At 38.4% G+C, this 26,750-nt stretch overlaps 1 protein-coding gene across 1 annotated transcript; it reads right to left on the bottom strand.

The window, feature by feature from the left end:
• Positions 1-538: 538 nt before the first annotated feature.
• Positions 539-17,190, bottom strand: LOC112925944 (caspase-12). The gene is given in 11 exon segments (XM_072729926.1): positions 539-707; positions 1,240-1,359; positions 1,736-1,845; positions 4,185-4,331; positions 4,746-4,980; positions 6,252-6,383; positions 6,385-6,425; positions 11,549-11,797; positions 14,402-14,449; positions 15,761-16,009; positions 17,146-17,190. Coding segments are annotated over 10 exon segments (1,317 nt in total). The 5' UTR covers positions 17,153-17,190; the 3' UTR covers positions 539-707; positions 1,240-1,260.
• Positions 17,191-26,750: the final 9,560 nt, after the last annotated feature.

The following is a 26,750-nucleotide window of genomic DNA, read 5'->3' as shown; positions in this document are numbered from 1 at the left end:
TTTACAAATTAGCCTTCATTTGCAGTTTGAATGTTAAAATAATGAACATACAGATGCAGATATATATTGGTAATTTTTTTTTTAAATCAACATTTTGATAGTTTTTAAAAATTACTACTAAGGAATAAATTCACACTGATCTTTATATATGTTTTTAGGTAAACTTATAAGTGAACTCGGGCATAAAAGATTTTTGACATTCTAGGGTTCACAAAAAATACTACTTTTAGTTCATTAAAAAATATTATTAAAAATACCTTATGGCCAAGTTAGAAATAAATCAAAATAAATAACTCAATCTATAAATATAAATTGGGAGTTTTAAATCAGATATTAGGAATATTATTTCAAATGGAGAAGAAATGAATGATCCTCTATGACAAAGATTTCATCCCAAGAATATAATCATTGCTTAATATCAGGACACCTATTAGTGTTATAATATTATTTATTCACTAAGCAGTTTTTTGTTTTTCTATACTTAAACTTTGTTTTGTAGTGAAAATGATTTACTTTTAAGATAAAATGAGAAAACAAATGTAATTAAAAAAATTTATTCAGCACTAACTCAGCAGCAATATGACACAGATTTTAGCTTGGTGTTGGTTGAGGGTGGGCAACTGGGAAGTTTAGTATAAAAATATTCATAATCAAACATTCACCTTTTAAAATAGTAGGTTCACAGAGAACAAAATGGCTCAATTTCCCTGGAAAAATTAGAGAGAAAAAACATAAGTTAAGGTGTTATTGAAGGTAAGATACAAATAGAATTAATCTCTGCTATGAGGTGGGCCTTCATGTAAGGCCTATGGGCCTATCATCCCTAAATGGGAGGATCTGCACGGGGCCTCTTTGCCTCAGCATGGACCCAGCAGCCATCAGATGACTGTGGTCCAGGCACAAACATCACAGAGAAGGAATGAAACTCAGCTAAAGTGACTTCTTGAGGAGGAAGCCACATGCAGCTGTCTATGCATGGCCAATTATTTTGTTTTGTGCATGCATCAGAACTAAATATTTTCTACCCCCTTAGGTCCTTGAGAGAAATGAAGACTGAAGGATTTTCTAGCTGGCTACCATTAGACTTATAATTCCTTTACAATTTCAAAGGAAATCAGGGCCATTAAGAAAATGCAGAGGAGGCTCTGACTAGTGGACATCTATTCTCCATCCCTACTTTCGACCCTATGTAAGACTATGAGCCGGGAGCACCCAAGTCTGTTTCTTGGAGACATTTACCTGAGATGCTTCATACGAGTTTTAATTCCCAGGGAAGAGGTAGAAATAGCGTGTCATGGATAATCTTTCAATCGTGGGCATCTGGATCATTGTATTCGGCGTCTCAAATGAATTTTGAACCTAAGGTAGTAAAGAAAATCTTTAGAGATTTCCTAAGAGGGAAATCTGGACTTCTCTCTTAGAAGTGAGAAAATTTATGGAGTCTATTAAGGCTGTGGCCAGGTAGTATACACAGAAGAAATTTTTAGTTTTTCCTTTGGCTATAGTGCATACATGAATAAAATAGCATCCTCAAAAGCATTTTCTGAATAAGCAAGGCTATCAGAATCAGAGAAACCCACACTGGTTTCTGCAGCACTTCAAAAAACCCTCCTCTTTAAGTAAACCTGCAGTGTGGGGAGGAGTGTCACCAGATTTCAGGGTTCTCAAATAAAGGTTTGAAAATGGTTGCATGGTTTTCCAGGACATAACAGTGAAAAGACAAGAAGACCCCTACCTTTCGGAAAATCTCCTCCAAATGATGACAACAAGAAAACTCTCTGAAATAGTGGATAAGGTGGGAAATGAAGAGAGAGCCATCTGTGTTCAACCTCCAAGAAACATTATCTGCAAATAAAAGGGAGATATTAAAATATTAGGAGATGTGGCCTTTGTGTAAGTGTGGAAGACTCTTAAAGCCATATCTCTTGGACGTGGTTTGATTTTGATGCTTTGGAGGAGAGAGAAAGGCAAATCTGGATAAAGCTGGAACCTCGGGTTTCCATAGCAAGCCTGGAGAAAACTGTCCTGGGCTGTCAATCAAAAGCGCCCCTGCATGTTCCTAGGAAGACCCACAGTTGTCCCCCATGGCTCTGAGGGAATTATGTTCTTTTTCCACTAACATAATTCCTTTAGCTACTTACTACATAATCCCCCCCCAAAAAATCTAGATCGTGACAATCCTTGAGTCTGGACCTCCTCTTCATCTGTACTGTTTCCTACTGTAATATCTTACCCTTCCTTTTTTATTGCAAACATCTTTTGAGCGACTGCCTCTCATTACCGTTGCAATGAGATCAGATCTGTCCCATCATCACAAAGTCAACAGTCTCCTACCTGTCCCTTTACTTGCAGCTACTTCCTCTTTCTTCTTCCTTTTTGTAGTTATGTCTCTCAGGCTTGTCTTCCTCACCACGTTCCCATTCTCCTAGCTTGCCCATCCGGTGTGGTGTGTCCCTACCACACCAACTTCACCAATGGGCTCTCCCGCTGTCATCCCTGACGTGAGATCTCACACTTACTTTACTGGGCCTTACCTTTACCTGATCACCCATTTAAATCAGACACTGGTCTGATGCTTTCTTGGTAACTCTGACAACACATACTCCTACTTGTCTTTCTTATCCTCCAACCATACTTTCTGTGTCCACTTTGCTGACTAAAACTTCTGTCTCTACAGTTCTTCAAGCCTCCACTTTGGGATGCCTTTTCAGCCTGTTCTCTGTTCCCAGGTAATTTCATCCATTTTTAGAACATTAAAGATAATTCTTAGGCAAGCATCTCCTCAAATCCTAATGCCAATCTCTTCTGAAAAATACAGCTTTGTAACTCTCTTCCTTTCCTCTTGAAATATGCTGAAGGCACCTCATGCTATCTTGCAGGATTCCCATCTTAATGAAGGCATCATAATCATCCCTTGCAATGTCGAGTCACCTGTGTCATTCCTTCTTATTCACTTGCCATATCCACTAAATATTAGGTCATACAAATATTATAGAGTACTTATTTCTGGATTCAACAGCTATGTCTTCCTGAGACTGTCATTATCACCTGTGACCTATAATACTGCAGTAACATTTCAACCTGCCTTCCTGTATGTCTTGCTGTATCATAATCCATTCCCCACAAAATCCCCAGAGTGGTTATCTAAAAAGGTCAATCTTACCATTTCATGGCTTGTGTTTCACCAAAATCTCCTATTACTATTAGTATAAAGTAATATTAGTAATAAAGTATGTTAACATAAAAGGCCAAATCCTTCCTTAAATGAGCCCTCAAATTATACGGCCCCTACCTACCCCTCCCACTTCCCCCTTGCTATGCCAGCTCCATCTCAGCACTGTTGCAGGTATGGAATGGGTGTTCCCTGTACAGCCTGTTCCCTGTTTCCCCACACTAGATTCAGAGTATCCTTCAGTCCCTTGCTCCTTGCATGTGGCCACGAGCCAGCAGAATCTCAGGCCCACCCTCCAGACCTACCAATCAGAACTCTACATGGTGACATTCTGTGCACATCAATGTTTGTAATCACTACACCAGAGCACTTAGAACTGTGATTTGTGTCAACTAGATTCTGGAAATTGCCCCAGTTCTGTAAATCACTAATAAAACAACATCATGGACGACTACTATATAGATTTCCTGTGGGTTTGACCATGAGCGACTCAGCATATCTTCTCTATTTTCTGCTATGTCTTTCCTGCCAAAGAAGGATAATCAGTCATTGGCTACATTATACTGAAGTCAGGCATTTTAATGTTAACTAATTTTTTAAAGACTAAATTCAAATAACCAACTAAGAGGTTCTAAAATGTGTGACACAAGTGCGATAGTGTTACTGATTGTCTAGTTCAATTGCTAGTAGATCATTGGGTGGACCAAACCATAAGACGAAAATACACTTCTGTGCCATTGCTACATTAAACAAAATTAACTAACAAAAACAATTCTTCACTTATTTATATTGGGATCTTCATGAAAATCTGCTTTATTTTGAGGGTTTCCTCCAAAATCAAGAATTATATCTTTCTAGCTATAAAAAACTCAATATTTAAAACCTCTTATCTACATAAAATATATCAGTAGAGAAGAAATGTTTTTATATTAGTGATGATGTAGAATCATAGCGAAGCCTGTAATCTAGAAACTGATAGGAGATTGAGAGAATTCTCTCTGAAGTCACTTACGTGGAGTCGAAGATTTGAAAGCAATGAAATCTTTCTCCACATGGGTCTTTTCTATAGCATCGTTGAAGATGTAGCACTGCAAGGGCTGGTCACATGTCCATGCAGATGCTTCTCCCACATCAGTCACCCAGACGGCCCCGTCACCTCCTGGGAGAGACACCCTTGTCTTATGAAAGATGTTTCACACGCAGACACACATACAAAATCTCTTTACCATTATACCCTTACTTCAGTACATTTCAATATGGAATTTATTAAAAATGCAAGTATCTTACAACTAGAGAAACTACCTCCCTACTAGAGCAACTACCTCACTGACTAGGAATCATACAAAGCCCACTTATATTTAGAATGACCTAGTCTCAAAGGAGTGGGACATTTGTGATTATCCTAGTTCTTCACACTTCTTAAAAGATGATACAGACTTAATTCTTTCTGGATTGGACCTGAATGCAGTTCTAAAATGTTTCTCTTACTCATCCCTGGAAAAATGAAGGGTAGATGCCAGAAGAATAGAAAAAGGTGTATGGCCCCTCCCTGGGTCCCCCAACCCTGACTCACTGCCTCTGCAGGCCTGCATGATGATGACCTTGGGTTTGTCTTTAAGATTCCTGCAGTTACGGTTGTTGAAAATCTGGAAGATGGTGTCATCATGAAGAATATCTGGCTCTTCATTTCTGTGCTTTGTGCCACAGATTCCATCCAGGGTGCCATGTGACATGAACACCAGAAACGTGCTGTCTGAGAATTTATGCTCTTGGCGGGCTGCAAAGTTCTTCAACTCTGTTTTCATTTCCTGAAAGAGTCTCCAGAGTTACTACCTAGGATCTCTTCATATATAGTTTGTACTCAAGTAATACATGGGGCAGGCATTAAGAAATCAGATGATTTGGACAGAAGAGAATTGTAAGAGAAATTTCATTTTGACATAAAACCAGAAAATTAGACATATAAAATGTAAAGGTTAGCAGAGGTTTTTTTTTTTTTTTTAAGATATATTTCTTTATTTGAGAGACAGAGAGAAAGAGAGAGAGAGAGAGTGTGTGTGAGGGGGAGGGACAGAAGAGGAGGAAGAGGGAATCCCAAGCAGATTCCCCCCTTAGCACAGAGCCCAACACTGGGCTCGTTTTCAGGATGCTAAGATCATGACCTGAACTGAAAGCAAGAGTTGGATGGTCAACTCACTGCACCTAGTGGATTTTTCATATACTGTGTAGCCAGGTGGTTTTCAGTAGAACCTTAGGTTGCAGAAGGTGTTGGGAGGTGGAGGATAAGGAGGGACATGTAAGGTGACAGGTCACCCACCTGAAGGCTCTGCTTTCATATGTGCTACTTGTTGAAGTTCCCCTAAGTTTTCATTAAAAAACAGTGAGACTCTGGGGGCAGCCCAGGTGGCTCAGCGGTTTGGTGCCACCTTCGGCCCAGGGCGTGATCCTGGGGACCCGGGATCAAGTCCCACATGGGGCTCCCTGTGAAGATCCTGCTTCTCCCTTTGCCTGTGTCTGTCTGTCTGTCTCTCTCTCTCTCTGAGTCTCTCATGAATAATAAATAAAATCTTAAGAAAAAAAAGTGAGACAGAGACTGACGGACTGTTTTCTAGTGACATGAAGTAAGACATTTAAGAAATTCCTTTATAAGTTTAAGATGGTTTATCCAAAGTCATCTTCAGTATTTTTTGGCAGAGCCAGGATCACAACATTTTCTATGTGTGTGTGTGCACAACTTATTTTTTTAAGTACATTCTTGGCTTTACATTTATTTTTTTTTTTTTTTTGGCTTTACATTTAGACACATAATATTGAAATTATAAAGTCCTTGCAGTTGTGTCACACTTAGACATTCAAATCATCAGTGCCTCCCAAATTGAAAGCAGTAGAAATATCCAACATTTTTAGTGAAACACTAATCTATGAATCTTTGCTATAAAAATGTGCATTGTTGGAAGAGGCTGAAATCCAGGAATGCGTATTCTGGAGAAACATACATTATGTTCTTCCCACTGTGAAAGAAGAAATCCAGGAAGGAAAGAGAAGAAAAGAAGCTTGTCTCACTATCCTGGGCTATTACCAGAGCTGAGAGATTTTCCTTTATAACCACTGAATATCCCAGGTTTTCCAGCAGGTCTTGCATCCCCAAAATGTCAATTTCAGAGCCTTGTCGCTTAGAAAGATAATCAAATTCACTGTTGCAAATGATGAGGGCCAGGCGTGTTCGGCCCTCCTTCTCCATCACTGGATATATCTGCAAATAACAGACACAGAGCGAGTTGCGCCGGGTTCCCCACGTTTGCCTGGCAGGGGTGGGGAGGAGTTGCATGTGTGTGGGAGGGATGGGCTGAAACAGATAGAAAACCTGATGTGGGGGCCACTTAATTAGATGACATGGCTAAATATCATCCCACATCTTTCGAGCTGATCCAAGGCTTCCCCAACAAGAACAAAAGTTCGCAGTGAGCTCCCAGTGTGTCATCTGAGTGGCCAGTCTCCTGTGCTCCTCTTCCAAGGCATGTTAGTTACCTCGTGCACGTTTGTTGTCTTTGGTTCATGAGAATGTTTACAGGGACAAAGCTTCCGCACTTCGACTTGGGAGGCCTGGATTTCCTGAAGAACTATGAGAGAAAAATAACCCTTAGGGAGTAGCACCCCTGCCTTGTGGCCATGGAGATCTTTTCAGTGGAATCTCACTTTTCGGGGACACTTACTGCCATTCCTTCAAAAAGCTTACTGTAATAAGAAAACCATTTTTTTATAAATTTTTTTAAATTTATTTATGAGAGAGAGAGAGAGAGAGAGAGAGAGGCAGAGACACAGGCAGAGGGAGAAGCAGGCTCCATGCACCGGGAGCCTGATGTGGGATTCGATCCCGGGTCTCCAGGATCGCGCCCTGGGCCAAAGGCAGGCGCCAAACCGCTGCGCCACCCAGGGATCCCAGAAAACCATTTTATATAAAAAAATGACAAAAACTAAAATCTTGAGTACCTCCTCTTTCTTTCTGCTTCTTGCTGACCCCACTGTCTTTCTGTTTTTATCAGTGGTCAAGACGCTGACTAATCTTTCAGACCCAACCAGTTAGACTCACATAAACACAGTACCTAAGATTTGGAAGGAGGCCTCATGCTCCTCTGGCTGGGGCAAATCATTATTCCGATACCTGAACTCCACTCCCAACATCCATACTGTGTTATTATCACTAGTGAAACGTCTCCACTAATGGAGAATTTTCAGTGTTCTACAGTGTTCTGAACAGTTCTGAGGATCACAAAGTCCAAACCTCATAAGCATTGGTATGTATTTCCTCTATTGGGACCATCCAGAAAAATATCTAATTCCTTTCCTGTGAAAGCTCATGAATACTTCTATGGCTTCAATATGTAATTACCTGGTGTTTCAATTATTTTATGTAAATGCCTTATAAAAACAATGACTATATTTTATCTTAATTGTATTTACTGTATGGTAAACTTAATTGGGACAGGGAAAGTATGTTTAATTTTTGTATTTCCAGCATCTGGAATGATCATCTGGCACAGATGAAAAGTCTATCACTGCTTGTTGGTGAATCATTACCTCAAATACTTGAAAACAGCTATCAAGTATCCTCCCTCCGCCACCTTTTGTATTCCCATAGGGAATCATGCCTTCTGTTCCATCCAAAACTTTTGTGTAAGAATGATTACATCTTTTTAACCCACCAATCTGTTAATTTGCATGTCTCTCTCCCCATTTTACTGTCCTTCTTCTCTTAATCAAAAGAAGAAATACTCTTCCTCCTGTCGAAGGGCACTGACTGTCCCTGTGCTCTGAGCTCCACTTCCTCTGGCCAAAAAGAACCTGGCTCAGACCTTGATTTGGCCCTGTCTCATATGTGTCTCCCTCTTCCTTGAACAGTGTTCTCTAGGATTCTTCCCCAAGCTGGTTGCCCTTTGCTGGATCTTGCTTTCCTGCCACACCTGTAAAAGTTGCATCTTTCTATATCAGACCCTCTGCTATCCACTGTGAGCCTCTCTCCACAGGCTGCCTCTCTAAGCACATAATCTTACACACCATTGATGTGCTCCTGCATTCTGAGACTGCTTCCTCATGCCTCTTCCAAAAACAACTCAGATCCACCTGTGTATTCAACATCCTTGGGATACGATACAACAGAGAAGGACTTAATATTTGTCCACTCCCATACATCTGTTTCTTCTAAGTTTTCCCTCAACTAGAAGTTTTCTTCTTCCTTAGTTAATGGAATCTTACCTAGTTGCCAACTGAAAATCTAGACTAAACCTGATTCCTCTTCCTCCTACATTAACCCACAGCCATCTATCCATTCATAGGTTTGTTGACTCTACCTCCAAAAGAGGTCCAGATATACCACTTATCACCCTCTCCATTACTACACCTCAAACTTAAAAGCCATAATCTCTTAAATGAAACATTTGAACACCGTTGGATTTTCTAAAGTCATGCACTTTTACCACTGCTCCACTTAAAACTCCCAGAATTTAAATTGCAAATAAAATCCAAAGTCTTTCTCAATTTCTAAAAGGCTGCAAACAGTATGGTAGCTCCAGCCTGAGTTCATAACATCTCCTCTCACCATGTCCCCCGTAATTTCCTAGTTTCCCATCAGATTGGCCTTGTGTTGTGGCAAGTCCATTTCTTACTCAGTGCCCTTGGGCTTGGTTCTCCTTCATGGGTTGCTTTCACTTTAGAGTGTGGCACAACCCCCTCTCTGTTGGTCAGATATGTACTGAAATATGACCCCAACTCACTTCTCATAATTGTTCATCCTGGCCCATGTTCACCCTGGACTCACCTCTTTCCTTTTATCTGTTGCCTGAGTTGTACTGGTTATTTCCTTCATGTTTATCATATATGTATTTTCACTACTCTGTTAACTCTATGAAAGCAGGATCTTTATAATAGGTTTTCAATTTAAATATATATATATATAAATTCATGTGTGTAAATAAATATATATGAATGGATGTAACAGTGAGTAAAGATTACAAAGTGTTTATGCCTTTGTAAGCTTGTCCAGAACTTTTGAAAATATGGTATTCAGAGCACAGCACTACCACTAATCCTTTCTAGACACTGTGATTCTTTAATGTGGTTCAATAAGTCATCCGTTTCTTTAGTGATCAACAGTATGTGTGACTCATCCTGTTGTGTTTTATTTTTTAAGGTATTTTCCTTAACCACATCCTTGTTCTGTTTCTATAGTTGCTTAACTCTGATGTTTTATGAATCTTTTAAAGATGTTGTTAATCTCATTGAGAGCTATGAGTCTCAGAAAGGTTGGGTTATTTATACCAGAGAGCATGATCACACAGTGGCAGTGATGAGCTCAGTATAGAGATTGCTTGGGTTTTATGCCAGTGTACCATACTGTCATATACCATACATATAGTGGTATGTTTCCACTATACCATAAGCCTCTGTCTACTTTAGCTCACAGAATGTCACCAGGTGTCCATGACACTGCTTCTCATAGAGAGAAGCCATGCCTGTGGCCTCCAGCCTTCTCCCCAATTTAGTGATCTTCACTTTCACTTCCAGATTCTTAGAAGATGGGAAAGTAGGAGTATAAATATTGACCTTACTTTGACTTGGTTAGGTGTAGAAAGGAAGAAATAACCCAGGGTTTCTGGACCCATGTCAGTGGTCTTTCTACTGTAACTTAGGGCCCCTGTTATTAGGGCCTTACCCTGAGTGAGGTATGAGGGTCTACATGAGCCACTGGGTTTGGTGGCACTTGCTAGAGGAAGAGCCAGTGCCTGGGATGACTCAACATTTTTCGTCTTCTTCAATTTCTTCACTTTCATCTTCAGATTCTGAGGTGGAATGAACAAAGGTTTAGGATCAATATTCTACTCTGAAGATTATTTCCAGAGATGGGAAATGGACTAAAAACACACTTTCTAGGTCTTTACTACAGTGCATTCTGACAACACTAGAAGTCAGAGAGTTTTCATTTGTGATGTGGGATTTGAAGGCACTCACCTGCAGAAGATGACTCACTACACTCATCCTCATTTTCAGCATGGGATTCTGAAAGAATAGGAAAAGGAGATTTGCTGTTATGTTTCCAGAACCTCCACATCTAAAACTCCCTTACACTCACAAGGAAGTGACTATGTTTGGCATGGGGTTACCCTCTAAGGGCTGGAAGTTTGGCCCATTTTCTAAGCTCCAGGTTTGTCTTAAAGGACAATGACTTTCTGCCAAGTGAAGGAGGAGGCAGAGTTTCCATGGAACAAAGAACTTGTTATGTTCGTGTTTATATGATTCAAGGAATAATCAAAATATTTAACCAAGGCTTCTCTGCAATAGCATTTTTCATTCTGAGGAAAGAAAGTACACATCTCTATAAGGTTAGGTAGTCTTTCAGCAACAACAAAATAATCCCAGAAGGACGTTCCAGGAAGTGGTATTATACTCATGTATATATGGTACTTGACAGTAGGAGTCAGCAAATTTGGCCTACAGGTCAAGGTCAGTTCAATACCACTATTTGTCAATAAAGTTTTATTGGGAACACATCCACAATCATTTTGTACTTATTACTAATTTTATGCCACAACATCAGATTTGAGTCACTGGGACAGAGAACGTTTAGTTAAAAAAAAAAAAACTTAAAAAATTTAAAAAAATTAAATATTAAAAAACAAAACAAAACAACTTAAACTATTGACTATCTTGACCCTTCAAAGAGAGTGTGCCAACCCATGCTTCAGAGAGAAAGGCACACTTAGTTCCGGTAACCCTCCAATTCCCTAGGTACTCCCTTAACAAAGACAATCTAGGTTCTCAGGGATTTATCTCTTGGGCCAAGCCACAGCTAAGCAGAAGAAGTGGATTTTTCTTTTCTATAGCGCTTTGTACACGTGGGAATGACTCTTTTGTCTGTAGCATGTGGCCAGAATAGCACGGATTAGCTAAGACTTCCCTGAATTTACTAGAGCTCCAGCACCATTTATGCATTTCACAAGTATTTACTCAGCACCTATTATATATCAGGTGTTATTTCCATGATTTGAGGCTATATTAATGAACACAGTAGACACAGCTCCATGCTGTGTCTACACAGCATGGAATTTCCATTTTAGCAAGGGGGAGATATAACACAGTGAATAAAGAGTGTTATGGGATGATGGAAGATGACAGCTGCTGATGAAAAAAGAAGATGTGCAGTAGTATAAAGTGATTACAGATGCTGACCCAGGGGCTTGGAGGTCCGGGGCCTTCAGGCAAGGAGTTACTGGAGATGTGGATGGTTTATTCTCCACTTGCAAATAGAAATAAGAAGACAGAGATTGCATAAGCAGAACAGATAAAGAATAAATCACTAGTCCTTTGGCCAGAGATACTCACTTAAACTCAGCAGGCTCCCGGAATTGAAGAAATGGTCCTTAAATATTTTGCCTACTACCTGAGTTTTCTCAGTGAGATCACCAACCAGGTTTTCAGTCTTATTTGCGATGACATTCACTGTTTGCCCCATTGTTTGTAACTCTTGCTTATTTAACACATTCTTTTCCTTCAAGTCTTCCAAAAAGCTATTAAGCATGGTGCTGGCAACCACCTTTATTGCGTTGACGGGATCTTGTGATTGTCTCTTGCCTGTGAGAACGATAGGATTTGAAGAATGGACAGGACTTGAGATCTCTGATTCTAGGCCCATGGTTCTCATATTTAACATAGAAAAGTATCAGAGAATTTGGCAAGCAGAACTTCCCTCACCTATTCGAGAAATCTGATTTGATAGGTTTGGATGTTGTGTATTATTTTTTTTTTAATAATGCTTTTGTTGACTCTACCTCCAAAAGAGGTCCAGATATAATCAATTGTCTCCATTACTACACCTCAATCCTAAAAGCAATAATCTCTTAAATGAAATATTTGAACACCTTTGGACTTTCTGGTGCCATGCACTTTTATCACTGTTCCACTTAAAACTTCCAGACTTTATTATTATTTTTTTAATTTAAAAGATTTTTCTATCTTGATGAAGTCCCAATAGTTCATTTTTGCTTTTGTTTCTCTTGCCTTCATGGATGTATCTTGTTAGAAGGACAAACAGTATATGGCCTCATTCATTTGGGAAATATAAAAAATAGTGAAAAGGAATAAATATGAAGGAAAAAAAATGAGTGGGAATTATCAGAAAGGGAGACAGAACATGAGAGACTCCTAACGCCAGGAAACGAACTAAGGGTGGTAGAAAGGGAGGTGGGTGCGGGGTGATGGTGACTTGGTGGCGAGCACTGAGCGGGGGCACTTGATGGGATGAGCACTAGGTGTTATTCCATATGTTGGCTAATTGACACCAATAAAAAATAAATTTATAAAAAAACATTTTTTTTATTTATTCATGAGAGAGAGAGAGAGAGAGAGAGAGAGAGAGAACAGGCATAGGGAGAAGCAGGGTCCATGTAGGGAGTCTGACGTGGGACTTGAACCAGGGCCTCCAGCATCACATCCTGGGCTGAAGGCAGCGGTAAACCTCTGGGCCACCAGGGCTGCCCAAAATCCCACACTTTAGATTGCAAATAAAATCCAAAGTCTTTCTCAACTTCTAAAAGGCTGCAAACAATATGGTAGCTCCAGCCTGAGTCCATAACATCTCCTCTCACCATGTCCCCCCTAATTTCCTAGTTTCCCATCAGATTGGCCTTGTGTTGTGGCAAGTCCATTTCTTACTCAGTGCCCTTGGGCTTGGTCCTCCTCTATGGGTTACTTTCACTTCAGAGTGTGGCACAACCCCCTCTCTGTTGGTCAGATATGTACTGAAATATGACCCCAACTCACTTCTCATAATTGTTCACCCTGGCCCATGGGACTCACCTCTTTCCTTTTATCTGTTGCCTGAGTTGTACTGGTTATTTCCTTCATGTTTATCATATATGTATCTTCACTCCTCTATTAACTCTGTGAAAGCAGGATCTTTATAATAGGTTTTCAATTTATATATATATATATATATATATATAAATTCTTGTGTATTCATAAATATATATGAATGGATGTAACAGTGAGTAAAGACTACAAAGTGTTTATGCCTTTGTAAGCTTGTCCAGAACTTTTGAAAATATGGTATTCAGAGCACAGCACTACCACTAATCCTTTCTAGACACTGTGATTCTTTTTTTTTTTAATTTTTTTAAATTTTTATTTATTTATGATAGTCACAGAGAGAGAGAGAGAGAGAGAGGCAGAGACATAGGCAGAGGGAGGAGCAGGCTCCATGCCCCGGGAGCCTGATGTGGGCTTCGATCCTGGGTCTCCAGGATCGCGCCCTGGGCCAAAGGCAAGTGCCAAACTGCTGCGCCACCCAGGGAATCCCAGACACTGTGATTCTTTAATGTGGTTCAATAAGTCATCCGTTTCTTTAGTGATCAACAGTATGTGTGACTCATCCTGTTGTGTTTTATTTTTTAAGGTATTTTCCTTAACCACATCCTTGTTCTGTTTCTATAGTTGCTTAACTCTGATGTTTTATGAATCTTTTAAAGATGTTGTTAATCTCATTGAGAGCTATGAGTCTCAGAAAGGTTGGGTTATTTATACCAGAGAGCATGATCACACAGTGGCAGTGATGAGCTCAGTATAGAGATTGCTTGGGTTTTATGCCAGTTTTCTTTCCCCTATACCATAAGCCTCTGTCTATGTTAGCTCACAGAATGTCACCAGGTGTCCATGACACTGCTTCTCATAGAGAGAAGCCATGCCTGTGGCCTCCAGCCTTCTCCCCATTTTAGTGATCTTCACTTTCACTTCCAGATTCTTAGAAGATGGGAAAGTAGGAGTATAAATATTGACCTTACTTTGACTTGGTTAGGTGTAGAAAGGAAGAAATAACCCAGAGTTTCTGGACCCATGTCAGTGGTCTTTCTACTGTAACTTAGGGCCCCTGTTATTAGGGCCTTACCCTGAGTGAGGTATGAGGGTCTACATGAGCCACTGGGTTTGGTGGCACTTGCTAGAGGAAGAGCCAGTGCCTGGGATGACTCAACATTTTTCGTCTTCTTCAATTTCTTCACTTTCATCTTCAGATTCTGAGGTGGAATGAACAAAGGTTTAGGATCAATATTCTACTCTGAAGATTATTTCCAGAGATGGGAAATGGACTAAAAACACACTTTCTAGGTCTTTACTACAGTGCATTCTGACAACACTAGAAGTCAGAGAGTTTTCATTTGTGATGTGGGATTTGAAGGCACTCACCTGCAGAAGATGACTCACTACACTCATCCTCATTTTCAGCATGGGATTCTGAAAGAATAGGAAAAGGAGATTTGCTGTTATGTTTCCAGAACCTCCACATCTAAAACTCCCTTACACTCACAAGGAAGTGACTATGTTTGGCATGGGGTTACCCTCTAAGGGCTGGAAGTTTGGCCCATTTTCTAAGCTCCAGGTTTGTCTTAAAGGACAATGACTTTCTGCCAAGTGAAGGAGGAGGCAGAGTTTCCATGGAACAAAGAACTTGTTATGTTCGTGTTTATATGATTCAAGGAATAATCAAAATATTTAACCAAGGCTTCTCTGCAATAGCATTTTTCATTCTGAGGAAAGAAAGTACACATCTCTATAAGGTTAGGTAGTCTTTCAGCAACAACAAAATAATCCCAGAAGGACGTTCCAGGAAGTGGTATTATACTCATGTATATATGGTACTTGACAGTAGGAGTCAGCAAATTTGGCCTACAGGTCAAGGTCAGTTCAATACCACTATTTGTCAATAAAGTTTTATTGGGAACACATCCACAATCATTTTGTACTTATTACTAATTTTATGCCACAACATCAGATTTGAGTCACTGGGACAGAGAACGTTTAGTTAAAAAAAAAAACTTAAAAAATTTAAAAAAATTAAATATTAAAAAACAAAACAAAACAACTTAAACTATTGACTATCTTGACCCTTCAAAGAGAGTGTGCCAACCCATGCTTCAGAGAGAAAGGCACACTTAGTTCCAGTAACCCTCCAATTCCCTAGGTACTCCCTTAACAAAGACAATCTAGGTTCTCAGGGATTTATCTCTTGGGCCAAGCCACAGCTAAGCAGAAGAAGTGGATTTTTCTTTTCTATAGCGCTTTGTACATGTGGGAATGAATCTTTTGTCTGTAGCATGTGGCCAGAATAGCATGGATTAGCTAAGACTGTCCCTGAATATACTAGAGTTCCAGCACCATTTATGCATTTCACAAGTATTTACTCAGCACCTATTATATATCAGGTGTTATTTCCATGATTTGGGGCTATATTAATGAACACAGTAGACACAGCTCCATGCCTCATGGAATTTCCATTTTAGCAAGGGGGAGATATAACACAGTGAATAAAGAGTGTTATGGGATGATGGAAGATGACAGTTGCTGATGAAAAAGGAAGATGTGCAGTAGTATAAAGTGATTACAGATGCTGACCCAGGGGCTTGGAGGTCCGGGGCCTTCAGGCAAGGAGTTACTGGAGATGTGGATGGTTTATTCTCCACTTGCAAATAGAAATAAGAAGACAGAGATGGCATAAGCAGAACAGATAAGGAATAAATCACTAGTCCTTTGGCCAGAGATACTCACTTAAACTCAGCAGGCTCCCGGAATTGAAGAAATGGTCCTTAAATATTTTGCCTACTACCTGAGTTTTCTCAGTGAGATCACCAACCAGGTTTTCAGTCTTATTTGCGATGACATTCACTGTTTGCCCCATTGTTTGTAACTCTTGCTTATTTAACACATTCTTTTCCTTCAAGTCTTCCAAAAAGCTATTAAGCATGGTGCTGGCAACCACCTTTATTGCGTTGACGGGATCTTGTGATTGTCTCTTGCCTGTGAGAACGATAGGATTTGAAGAATGGACAGGACTTGAGATCTCTGATTCTAGGCCCATGGTTCTCATATTTAACATAGAAAAGTATCAGAGAATTTGGCAAGCAGAACTTCCCTCACCCATTCCCAGAAATTTTTTTTTAAGATTTTATTTATTTATTCATGAGGGACAGAGAGAGGCAGTGATAAAGGTAGAAGGGCAAGCAGGCTCCATGTGGAGAGCCTCATGCGGGATTTGTTCCCGGGACCTCAGGATCCCAGGATCATGACCTAAACCAAAGGCAGACGCTCAATCCCTAAAGCAGCACCCAGGTATAATCCATTCCCAGAAATCTGAGAAATAGGTTAGGGTGGAGTGAACGAATCTTTAGTTCTACCAATATCTCACGTGATGTCAAAGCTAGTATTCTGAGGACCACATCAGAGTAGTACCAGTCTTCCTCAATCCTATGCTTTTTTTACAGGTAGAGAAACTGACACTCAGGGACGGATAGCAGCTTCTTAAGTACCTTAGTGATGACCACATTCAGCTTGGTATCACCTGTTATTTCTTCACTTCCTGTCATCTTCATCATACCTCATTTAAAAATATACTATAGTTAAGATTGTAGCAGTAAAGCATAAGTAAGTATTGCCACCTAGGGAAGAATGCATGTTTGTTCCCTGGGCAGAGGTGCCATGGTGGCTCTGTATTCAGAGATTGAGAGCACACATTGTGGCTGGCTTGCTCACTGCTGTGAACGAAGGTCATACAGAGAGCTGAAATATGGAGGAAATGAAATATACTCAACTGATGGCCCCTCACCCTGATAAGAATGCTTAAGAAATGGTTAGAATTCTCAGTCAGTATGAATTCAAAGAAAAGATCAAAATCACCAGAAGGTTCTAAGAATGCAGGTCCAGATTTTTACATTTCCCTTTTTTCCCCCAAGAAGCTGTAACTTCTCAACTGAAATACTTTGTCTGTTAGCACACTTGCTACTTGCCCTGAGCTCCCAGCCCTCCCATTCCCACAGTAAAACAGTTGTGTCTTGTTAGAATCCCCTTTGTGGCTCCTCAAGTCCCCCACTCCTTCCTCCTGAGCTGTAACTCCCTCAAAACACAGGCATGAAGGACAGAAAACCGGAGGCACTCACCAGCCATCACTGCTTGGGCTCTCTGGGCAGGAATAGTAGTGAAAATGAAAGCAACCTTCTTCCTTTGCTCTCAGAGGATTGGCATGCTAGTATTGCCTAAATGGGAAACCATAGCCTTTCAAATTCTCTTGTCTTTGCAGAGACAGAATTTGACTCTTCTTCTGATATGTACCTTAGTTCCTTTGGTAACAAGAAGTAAAATCTGTCTTTTCTCTTTACTGCCACACAGTTTCTGTGTTCTGTTTTACAGTCTATTTTGACACCGTTAATAAGCCAAATTGACCCTCATTTGTCTCTGTGCCACCCCTAAGCCACTAAATGGAAGGAACACCTCACTGCAAGGATGCCTACTCCACCCGTGAAGTGAGGCGTGATCCTGCAGGCTTAAGGGGAGCAGGAAGCCAACTGGAATCAGACAAACTGATACTTCTGTCACTGTTTTTAAAAACCCAAATAAGTGATCTCTTTTCTTCTCTCTTTCCTGATCTGTGTACTTGTCAGTTCTGGGAAAATGTATATATTTCTGTTTGTTGACTCTCTTACTTAAAATTAGTTTTTTAAACAATAGATGTTTTCTATCAAATTAAATAATCAATACATAATAAAATGTTATGAGATAGAGTAAGATCATTTACTTCTTTAATCTCATATTACAAACTAACCAGAGTTATATGCTCACCATTGAGAATTTTTGTCTTGTGTTTTTAAAAAGAACTGAGAACAGTACTATTACTGCTGGCCACCATCAAGAGTCTCTTTGTATCCTTTGCTCTGACTATAAACTCACTTCTGACTTGGTTTTGCCATCATGATGCAGGAAATGGATCCTATGCAGTACTGTGCCAGCTATGCAGATGCATGGTCTACTTCTCCCTCTTGGACCCCTGACCTTCTATGTGAACAAGTCTGAGCTAGATTGCTGGAGGATAAGAGATATGTGGAGATGGCTACCCTGTGTGCAGGTGAACTCAGACACATGGAGATAAGAAGAACCACACAGTTGACTGATCAATTTGTGATCAATAGTGAAGGCTTATTGTTTTAAACCATTGTGTTTTGGGGATAGTTTGTTACTCACCAAGAGAGAAACACTACAATTTGCTTTGCATAACTTCACAATGTATGACAGACGTTTGTAAGAGTAAAAACATTAGGAACTATCTTATTTTTTGATGACCATTTAGTATTAGCAATGTTGATAAATTATAATTTTTAAATATTGTACCAATTAATGCAGAAGGCATCTAATCCAGTTGTACAGAAAAGAGGTTAATAAAAACCATATTCTCCAATACAGCTCCCCTATATTCAGTCCCACATTCTACATACAATTTCCCTAAATTATTTTTTTTATTTTCTTGTGCTAATTTTCAGAACTCTCAATAATATCCTTATTTTGTCCTTCGATTTTTTGATAAACCGAATACAAACCATACTATTGGCCACTTCATATGAAAAATAAGATCTAGTTCACTAACACTGCTCTGCTCCCTGTGCTACCTAATATTTAAAGACATCATGATTTTCAATTATTTTCTTGTATTAAGTAATATATTTAAAGTATTAAAGTATTAAGTAATATATTTAAAAATTTGCAAAATGCACAAATAAAGAAATAATCCTGAAAGCAGCAAAGGGGGAAAAATCCTTAACCTACAAAGGAAGACAAATAAGGCTGACAGTAGACCTCTCTGCAGAAATTTGGTAGGCCAGAAGAAAGTGCCATGATATATTCAATGTGCTGAATGGGAAAATCTGCAGCCAAGAATACTTTATTCTTCAAAGATGTCATTCAGAATAGGAGAGATAGAGTTTCCTAGACAAACAAAAACTAAAGGCAACTTAAATAGCCCTGAGAGAAATATTACAGACATTTCTTTGAGTGGGAAAGAAAACCAAAAGCAGTGAAGACTAGAAGGGATCAGAGAAATTCTCCAGAAACACCAACTTTACAGGTAATACAATGGCATTGAAATCATATCTTTCAGTAATCACTCCGAATGGGGGTACCTGGGTAGTTCAGTACTTAAGCATCTGACTCTTGGTTTTGGCTCAGGTCATGATCTTGAGGTCGTGAGATTGAGCCCTGTGTGGGACTCCATGCTTAGCATGGGGTCTACTTGAGGCTCCCCCTCTCTCTCTGTTTCTCCTCTCTCTCTTGAAAATATATATATATATTTTTAAAAGCACTCTGAATGTAAATGGACTAAATATTCCAATTAAAAGCTATGGGGTATCAGAATGTATAAAAAAGACAAGACCCATCTATATGCTGCCTATAAGAGACTCATTTTAGATCTAAAGACCTGCAGATTGAAAGTGAGAGAATGGAGAACCATCTATCATGCTAATGGATGTCAAAAGAAAGCTGGAGTACCCATACTTTTATCAGACAAACTAGATTTTAAATGAAAAACTGTAATAAGAGATGAAGAAGGGCACTATATAATCAATAAGGGGTCTATCTAACAAGGTAATCTAACAATTGTAAATATTTATGCTCCTGTTTGGGAGGAGCCAAATATTGAAGTCAATTAATAGCAAACAAAGTAACTCACTGATAATAATACAATAGTAGTAGGGGACTTAAACACTATACTTACAGCAATAGACAGTTTAACTAAGCAGAAAAGCCACAAAGAAACAATGACTTTGAATGACACACTGGACCATGTGGACCTAACTGACATATACAGAACATCTCATCTTAAAGCAGCAGAATGTATATTCTTTTCAAGTACACATGGAACATTGTCCAGAAAAGATTCAATACTCTCACAAATCAGGTTTCAACAAGTACAAAAAGAGAGATCATACCATGCATACTTTCAAAGAACAATGCTATGAAACTTATAATCAAGCACAAGAAAAAAAATAAAGGAAAGGTCACAAATGCATGGAAGTTAAAGAATATATTACTAAAGAATGAATGGGTTAATCAGTAAATTAAATAAGAAATGAAAAATATACATGTAAGTTGATGAAAATGAAAACATGATGGTCCAAAATTTTTGGGATGCAGCAAAGGCAGCCATAAGATGGAAGTGTATAGCAATATAGCCTTCCTCAAGAAACCAGAAAAGTCTCACATATACAACCTGACCTTACACCTAAAAGAGCTGGAAAAAGAACATCAAATAAAGCCTAAGACCAGCAGCAGAAGAAGAATAATTAAGAACAGAGAAGAAAGATATGATATAAAAGCCAACAAATGAAAAAGATAGAACAGATCAACAAAACTAAGAGCTAAGTCTTTGAAAGAATAACAAAATTGATAAACCTATAGCCAGGCTTATAAAAAAAAAGACAGAGTGAGAGAAATACAAATAAATAAAATCAGAAATGAAAGAAGAGAGAGCATAGCCAACACCAGAAATGTGAACGATTATAAGAGAATATTATGAAAATTAATATGCCAACAATTTGGGCAATCTAGAAGAAATGGATATATTCCTAGAAACATAAACTACCAAAACTGAATCAGGAAGAAATATAAAATTTGAACATACCCATAAGTAGCAAAGAAACTGAATTACTAATCAAAAATCTCCCAGCAAATAAAAGTCCAGGGCCAAATAAATGCCTTCCCAAATGAACTCTCAGGGGAATTCTACCAGACTTTTAAGTAGGAGAGAATGCCTATTCTTCTGAAACTGTTACAAAATATAGAAATGGAAGGAAAACTTCCAAATTCATTCTACAAGGCCAGAATTACCTTGATGACAAAGCAGACAAAGACCTCACTAAAATGGAGAGTTACAGACCGATGTTCCTGATGAACATGGATGCAAAAGTTCTCAAGAAGATACTAGCAAATCAAATCCAACATAGCATTAAAATAATTATTTCACCATGGTCATGTGGGATTTATTCCTGGTCTGCAGGGGTGGATCGGTATTCACAAATCAATCAATATAATATGCTATATTAATATAAGAAAGTATAAGAATCATATGATTCTATCAATAGATGCAGAAAAAGCATTATACGAAGTACAGAATCCATTCTTAATAAATACCCTCAACAAAGTAGGGTTAGTAGGAACATAGCTCAACATGATAAAGTCCATTTATGAAAAACCGACAGGTAATATCATCTTCAGTGGGGAAAAACTGAGAGCTTTTCTTCCATGGTCAGGAGCAAGACAGGGAAGTCCAGTCTCATAACTATTATTTAACATGGTGCTGGAAGAAGTCCTAGTCTCAGAAATTAGATAAAAAAAGAAATGAAAGTCTTCCAAATTGGCAAGGAGTCAAACTTTCACTCTTCACAGACAAGATACTCTGTAGAAAATATGAAATATTGCATTGAAAAATTAATAGAACTGATACAAGAATTCAACAAAGTCACAGGCTATAACATCAACATGCATAAATCTGTTGCATTTCTATATACCAATAATGGAGCAGCAGAAAGAGAAATCAAGGAATTTATCCCACTTAAAATTGCACCAAAAATCATTAGATACCTGGAAATAAATCTAATCAAAGAAGTAAAGGATCTGTACTTTGAAAACTATAGAACATTTATGAAAGATATTAAAGAGGACACAGAGAAATGGAAAAGTATTTAATGTTAATGGATTGGAAGAACAAACATTGTTAAACTTTCTATACTATCCAAAGCAATTGACACATTTAATGCAATCCCTATCATAAATGTTGCTCAGTACTTAATTCTCCCTATGTAATTCTCTGTATAGAAGTTGATAATAGTCATGCCTGTACAATTTCCTCCATCCACAATTAAACTATTATTTTAATGTTTATTTTTATTTTTTAAATATTTTATTTATTTGAGAGAGAGAAAGTGAGCAAGACAGAGGGAGAAGCAGACTCTCCACTGACCAGCCCCGCCCCCCACCCGCCCACACACACACAACCTGGGGCTTGATCCCAGGATTCCAGGATCATGACCTGAATTGAAGGCAGATGCTTAGCCACTGAGCAACTGAGGTGCCCCTAAACTATTATTTTTAACCTGTATTTTTATTTTCATTGTGTAAATATCCAAAGATTTTCATTGACTTCTGCATCCATAACCAAATGTTCCATGCTTTGTTAATACAATAACTGTAAATGTTAAAAAACAATGAAAATCATTCATACTGGCTATAAATATACTGGCTATGTATATACTCTCTGGCCAAGTGCTGTGTTGGAACTACATTTCCTTCTTTTTGGAGCTGATGCCTCCTGTAATTGTACATTCAAAGAATATTTACAGCCTCAAGATCTATCACGTTGTTATTACCTGCTTGTACATGCTAAGAGATGCCTTAGACTTGTCTCTTGCTCAAGTCTAAGGCATGCCTTCCCACTTGACTCCTTCACTCTCACCTACTTGAGGACAGTGTTTGATAATAGTCCCATTGCTCTCCTGTATCATTTTCCCACTGAATGAGAGGTCCCACACATAGACCTCTCTCTTCCCCACAACTCCTCAAAAGCTCTCCAAGCTCCTTTTATTCTCTCAAACCAGTTCCAATCACTCTTTTGTCTGTATCCTTGTATCAAAACAATTCTTATTAATGTAATTAGTGTCTTTCACATTGACAAATTAAATTATTAATCCTCAATCACTGTTTTGACCAGTTAGAAGCATTTCATAGTGATACTTGCACCTCTTCTGGAAACACTTCATTCATCTGCCTTCCAAATCACAACCTTGTCTTATGTCTCCTGTTACTTCATTGGCTGCTTCTCTTGGTGAGCTTTGCTGGTTAATTCATATCGCAAGGCCACTGTTCCATGTGTCCTCACTTAGTTGGCAGTGTGATCCAGTCAGTATCTTGGTTTCAAAAACTGTTGATATATAGGAAGGCAGCACAAAATTTTATCCTCCAGCCTATGCCTGTCCCCTGAATGTCACACTCATATAGCCCGTATCAAATGGACATCTATTTGAATGCCTGGTAGACATTTCAGTCCCCCCAAATATACCACGTGTTAGGGTGTTTTCATGTTATTCTCTGTTTTTTCAGAGTAGAACACTTAATTATTATGTCCTTTATATAATTTTCTCCACTTCTGTTGGCTTTACCCTCCAAACGTGAAGATTGCTCCCTGTCTTTACATATTTCATCCAGATCCAGACTACCATCAACTCTGAATTTCTGCGGTAGTCTTCTGAACCCTCTTTCTGGGTCTTCCTTGGCCCCATCCTTCTCATTGTCATCTCCACCCAGTAGCCAGAGTGATCTTGATAAAATGTAATTCAGGTAACTCGATTCATTTATCTGCTCCAAATTCTCTAATAGTTTACTATCTTAGAGTAAACTATAAGGTCTTTTATAGCCATGGCACCTTATACAATCTGGACCTTGGGCAATTCCATGATCTCATGTCCTAGTCTCTTTGTCTGTGGATTCCAGCCACACAAACCTCCTTGCTCCTCCTCAAACACTCCAACTACATTCCTGTCTCGGGCCATTTCTCTTTGCTTTTCCCTCTGTCTGGAATGCTCTTCCTTCTTTCTCATGGCTGGCTTCCTCTCTTTTATCAGGTCTTATTCTGCTGATAAATTATGTATTTATTTAGCTTCTATCTCTCTCTTTTCTTCACTAAATTGCAAGATCCGGGCATCCTGGGTGGCTCAGCAGTTTAGCGCTGCCTTCAGCCTGGGGTGTGATCCTGGAGACCCAGGATTGAGTCCTGCGTCTGGTTCCCTGCATGGAGCCTGCTTCTGCCTCTGCCTCTCTCTCTCTCTCTCTCTCTCTCTCTCCACTCTGTGTATTCTCATGAAGAAATAAATAGAATATTTAAAAAAAATAAATTGCAAGATCCATGAGGATTTTCTATTTAATGCCTAATGCTTGACATAGTCATTATTCATTATTTGTAGGTTTACTGAGTGAATGGATATTTTATGGATTTTGTGCATTTTAAAAAGTATTTCTCATGGTTTCTACACCTTTTTATCATCTGTAATTCACTTTTATTTTCATGTTTCAGCTTTGTTGAAATGTAATTTATATACAAAACATTGCATTTGTTTAACGTAGACATTTTGATGAGTTTGGACACACACATCCACCAGGATACCACCACTACAATGACGGTGTAGCATTGTATATAGTGTTCTTAAATTTTATTGTATTAATTTATTACTCTTTTCCTTTATGTGACATACTTTCTGAATCTTGGAAATTTCCTAATATTTAAATTTCATGAAGATATTATCCTCTATTTTTCTCCTCCTAATAACTTAAAAGTTTTGGTTTTCATATTGAGATCTTTACTTCCTGGGGTATGTACTCTTTTGTGTAGGCTTGAGGTAGAATAATTATGTATGTGAGATTATGTACTTTTCTCCAAACTGATTTCTTGTATTATTTTTATTTTACCTCTGCAACATGACATAGCCTATATTGCTCATTTTTATCCTTTATATTCTCTTCTATGTCTCTGTTTTGTTACATATGCCAACTGATAGAGCTTTTTTTCCCTAATTTTTATTAAATTCGACTTAGTTAACATATGGTGTAATATTGCTTTCGGGAGTAGAATTTAGTGATTCATCACTTACAAATAACACCCAGTGTTCATCATAACAAGTACCCTTCTTAATATGCATCACACAATTAGCTCATCCCCATCTACCTCCCTTCATCACCTCTCAGATTGTTCTCTATAGTTAAGAGTCTCTTGTGGTTTGCCTCTCTTTTTTCCCCCTTTTCTGTATGTTAGTCTGTTTTTGTCCTTAAATTCCACATATGAGTAAAATCATATGGTATATCTTTCTCTGACTGACTTATTTCACTTAGCAAAATACACTTTAGCTCCCTCCACATCAATGCAAATGGCAAGATTTCATTCTTTTTTATGGCTGAATGATGTTCCATTGTCACATCTTCTTTATCCATTCATCAGTCCATGGACATTTGGGATCTTTCCATAATTTAGCTATTGTTGATAATGCTGCTATAAACATTGGGGTTCATATGCCCCTTCAAATAAGTGTTTTCGTATCTTTTAGGTAAATACCTCATATTGTAAATGCTGGACCATAGGATAGGTCTATTTCAATTTTTTGAGGAACCTCCATACTGTTTTCCAGAATGGCAATGTGAGCTTGCATTCCCACCTACAGTGTAAGAGAGCTCCCTCTCTTCTCTGCTTATTTGCCAACATCTGTCGTTTACTGACTTGTTAATTTTAGCCATTCTGACAGGTGTGAGGTGCTATCTCATTGTGTTTTTTTAAATTTATTTATTCATGAGAGACACAGAGAGATAGAGAGGCAGAGACATAGGCAGAGGGAGAAGCAGGCTCCATGCAGGGAGCCCGATGTGGGACTCAACCCTGGGACCCCAGGATCACGCCCTGAGCAGAAGGCAGACTCTCAAATGCTGAGCCACCCAGGCATCTCTCATTGTGGTTTTGATTTGTATTTTCCTGATAATAAGTGACAGCATATTTTTATGTATCTGTTGGCCGTCTGTATGTCTTCTTTGGAAAAGTATCTATTCATGTCTTCTGCCCATTTCTTAACTAGATTAGTTTTTTTGGTGTTGAGTTTGAAAAGTTCTTTATAGATTTTGGTTACTAGCCCTTTATCAAATATGTCATTTGAAAATATCTTCTCCCATTCCATAGGCTGTTTTCTTAGCTATTCTTATTACTTTTCCTTCTAAACAAAGTGTATAAACAAACTATTGAGTTCAAGAAAATACCATGTTAGGTTTTCTTTGTTATTCTGTTAGGTATATATTAATTTGGGTGGGAAACTGAAACATTTACATTTGACTTTTGGTCAATGATGGTGATATCCCTCACAGTAGTTAAATCTTTCCTTTATGTTACTCAATGATTTTTTAAAAATATTTTTCCATATATAACTTGCAAATATTGTTTTGCAATTACCTTCAAATATCTTATGATGTTCCTTGCTATTGCAAGAAGAGGCTTTAAAAAGCAAACACTTCCTATCATCTTTTAAATACAAGAATGCTGTTAAATTTTGTATATTGATCTGAATTCTTGCAAATCCAGGAAACTTATTAATTTGAAGAGATTTTTAGTGAATAAAATCACATTTTTCAAGAACAGTGATGATTTTTTTTCTTGTGTTCCATACTTTTTACTTTTGGCTTTATTGGAAATCCATTGCAAAATTAAATAAAAATGTTTTTACTTATATATTATTTAAAGGCAATATGCAAATATTTCTGCATAAGAAGTCTATAGATTTTCTCATGTTAAGTGTTTTCCCTCTATTTCTATTTTGTTGATACGCTCTTTATTAAATACATGCATTAGATTAAGGAATTGCTTTTCACCTTGATTTTCTAGGGTTTTAATTATTTTTAACTGTAAATGAATCCTCAATACTATTGAATGTCTTTATAAACCTCTTAAATTTTTACATCTACTTTTTAATCTTTTCTGTTTAAAGATTTTATTTATTTGAGAAAGAGGGAGGAGACAGAGATAGTGACAGTGAGCATCAGCTAGGAGGAGTAGGAGAGGCACACTTCCCTTGAGCAGGGAGCTGGATATGGGACTCCATCCCACTACCCTGGCATCATGAACTGAGCCCAAAGCAGGTGCTTAACAGACTGATAAACTTTAGATTGTGTTCAGTGCACTCCTATTGAATTGTGT

Source organism: Vulpes vulpes, chromosome 12 (assembly GCF_048418805.1).
Source record: "Vulpes vulpes isolate BD-2025 chromosome 12, VulVul3, whole genome shotgun sequence".
NCBI classification, from domain to species: Eukaryota; Metazoa; Chordata; class Mammalia; order Carnivora; family Canidae; genus Vulpes; species Vulpes vulpes.
Note: the sequence above shows the minus strand (reverse complement) of the source record. Positions and strands in the feature narration are given on the sequence as shown.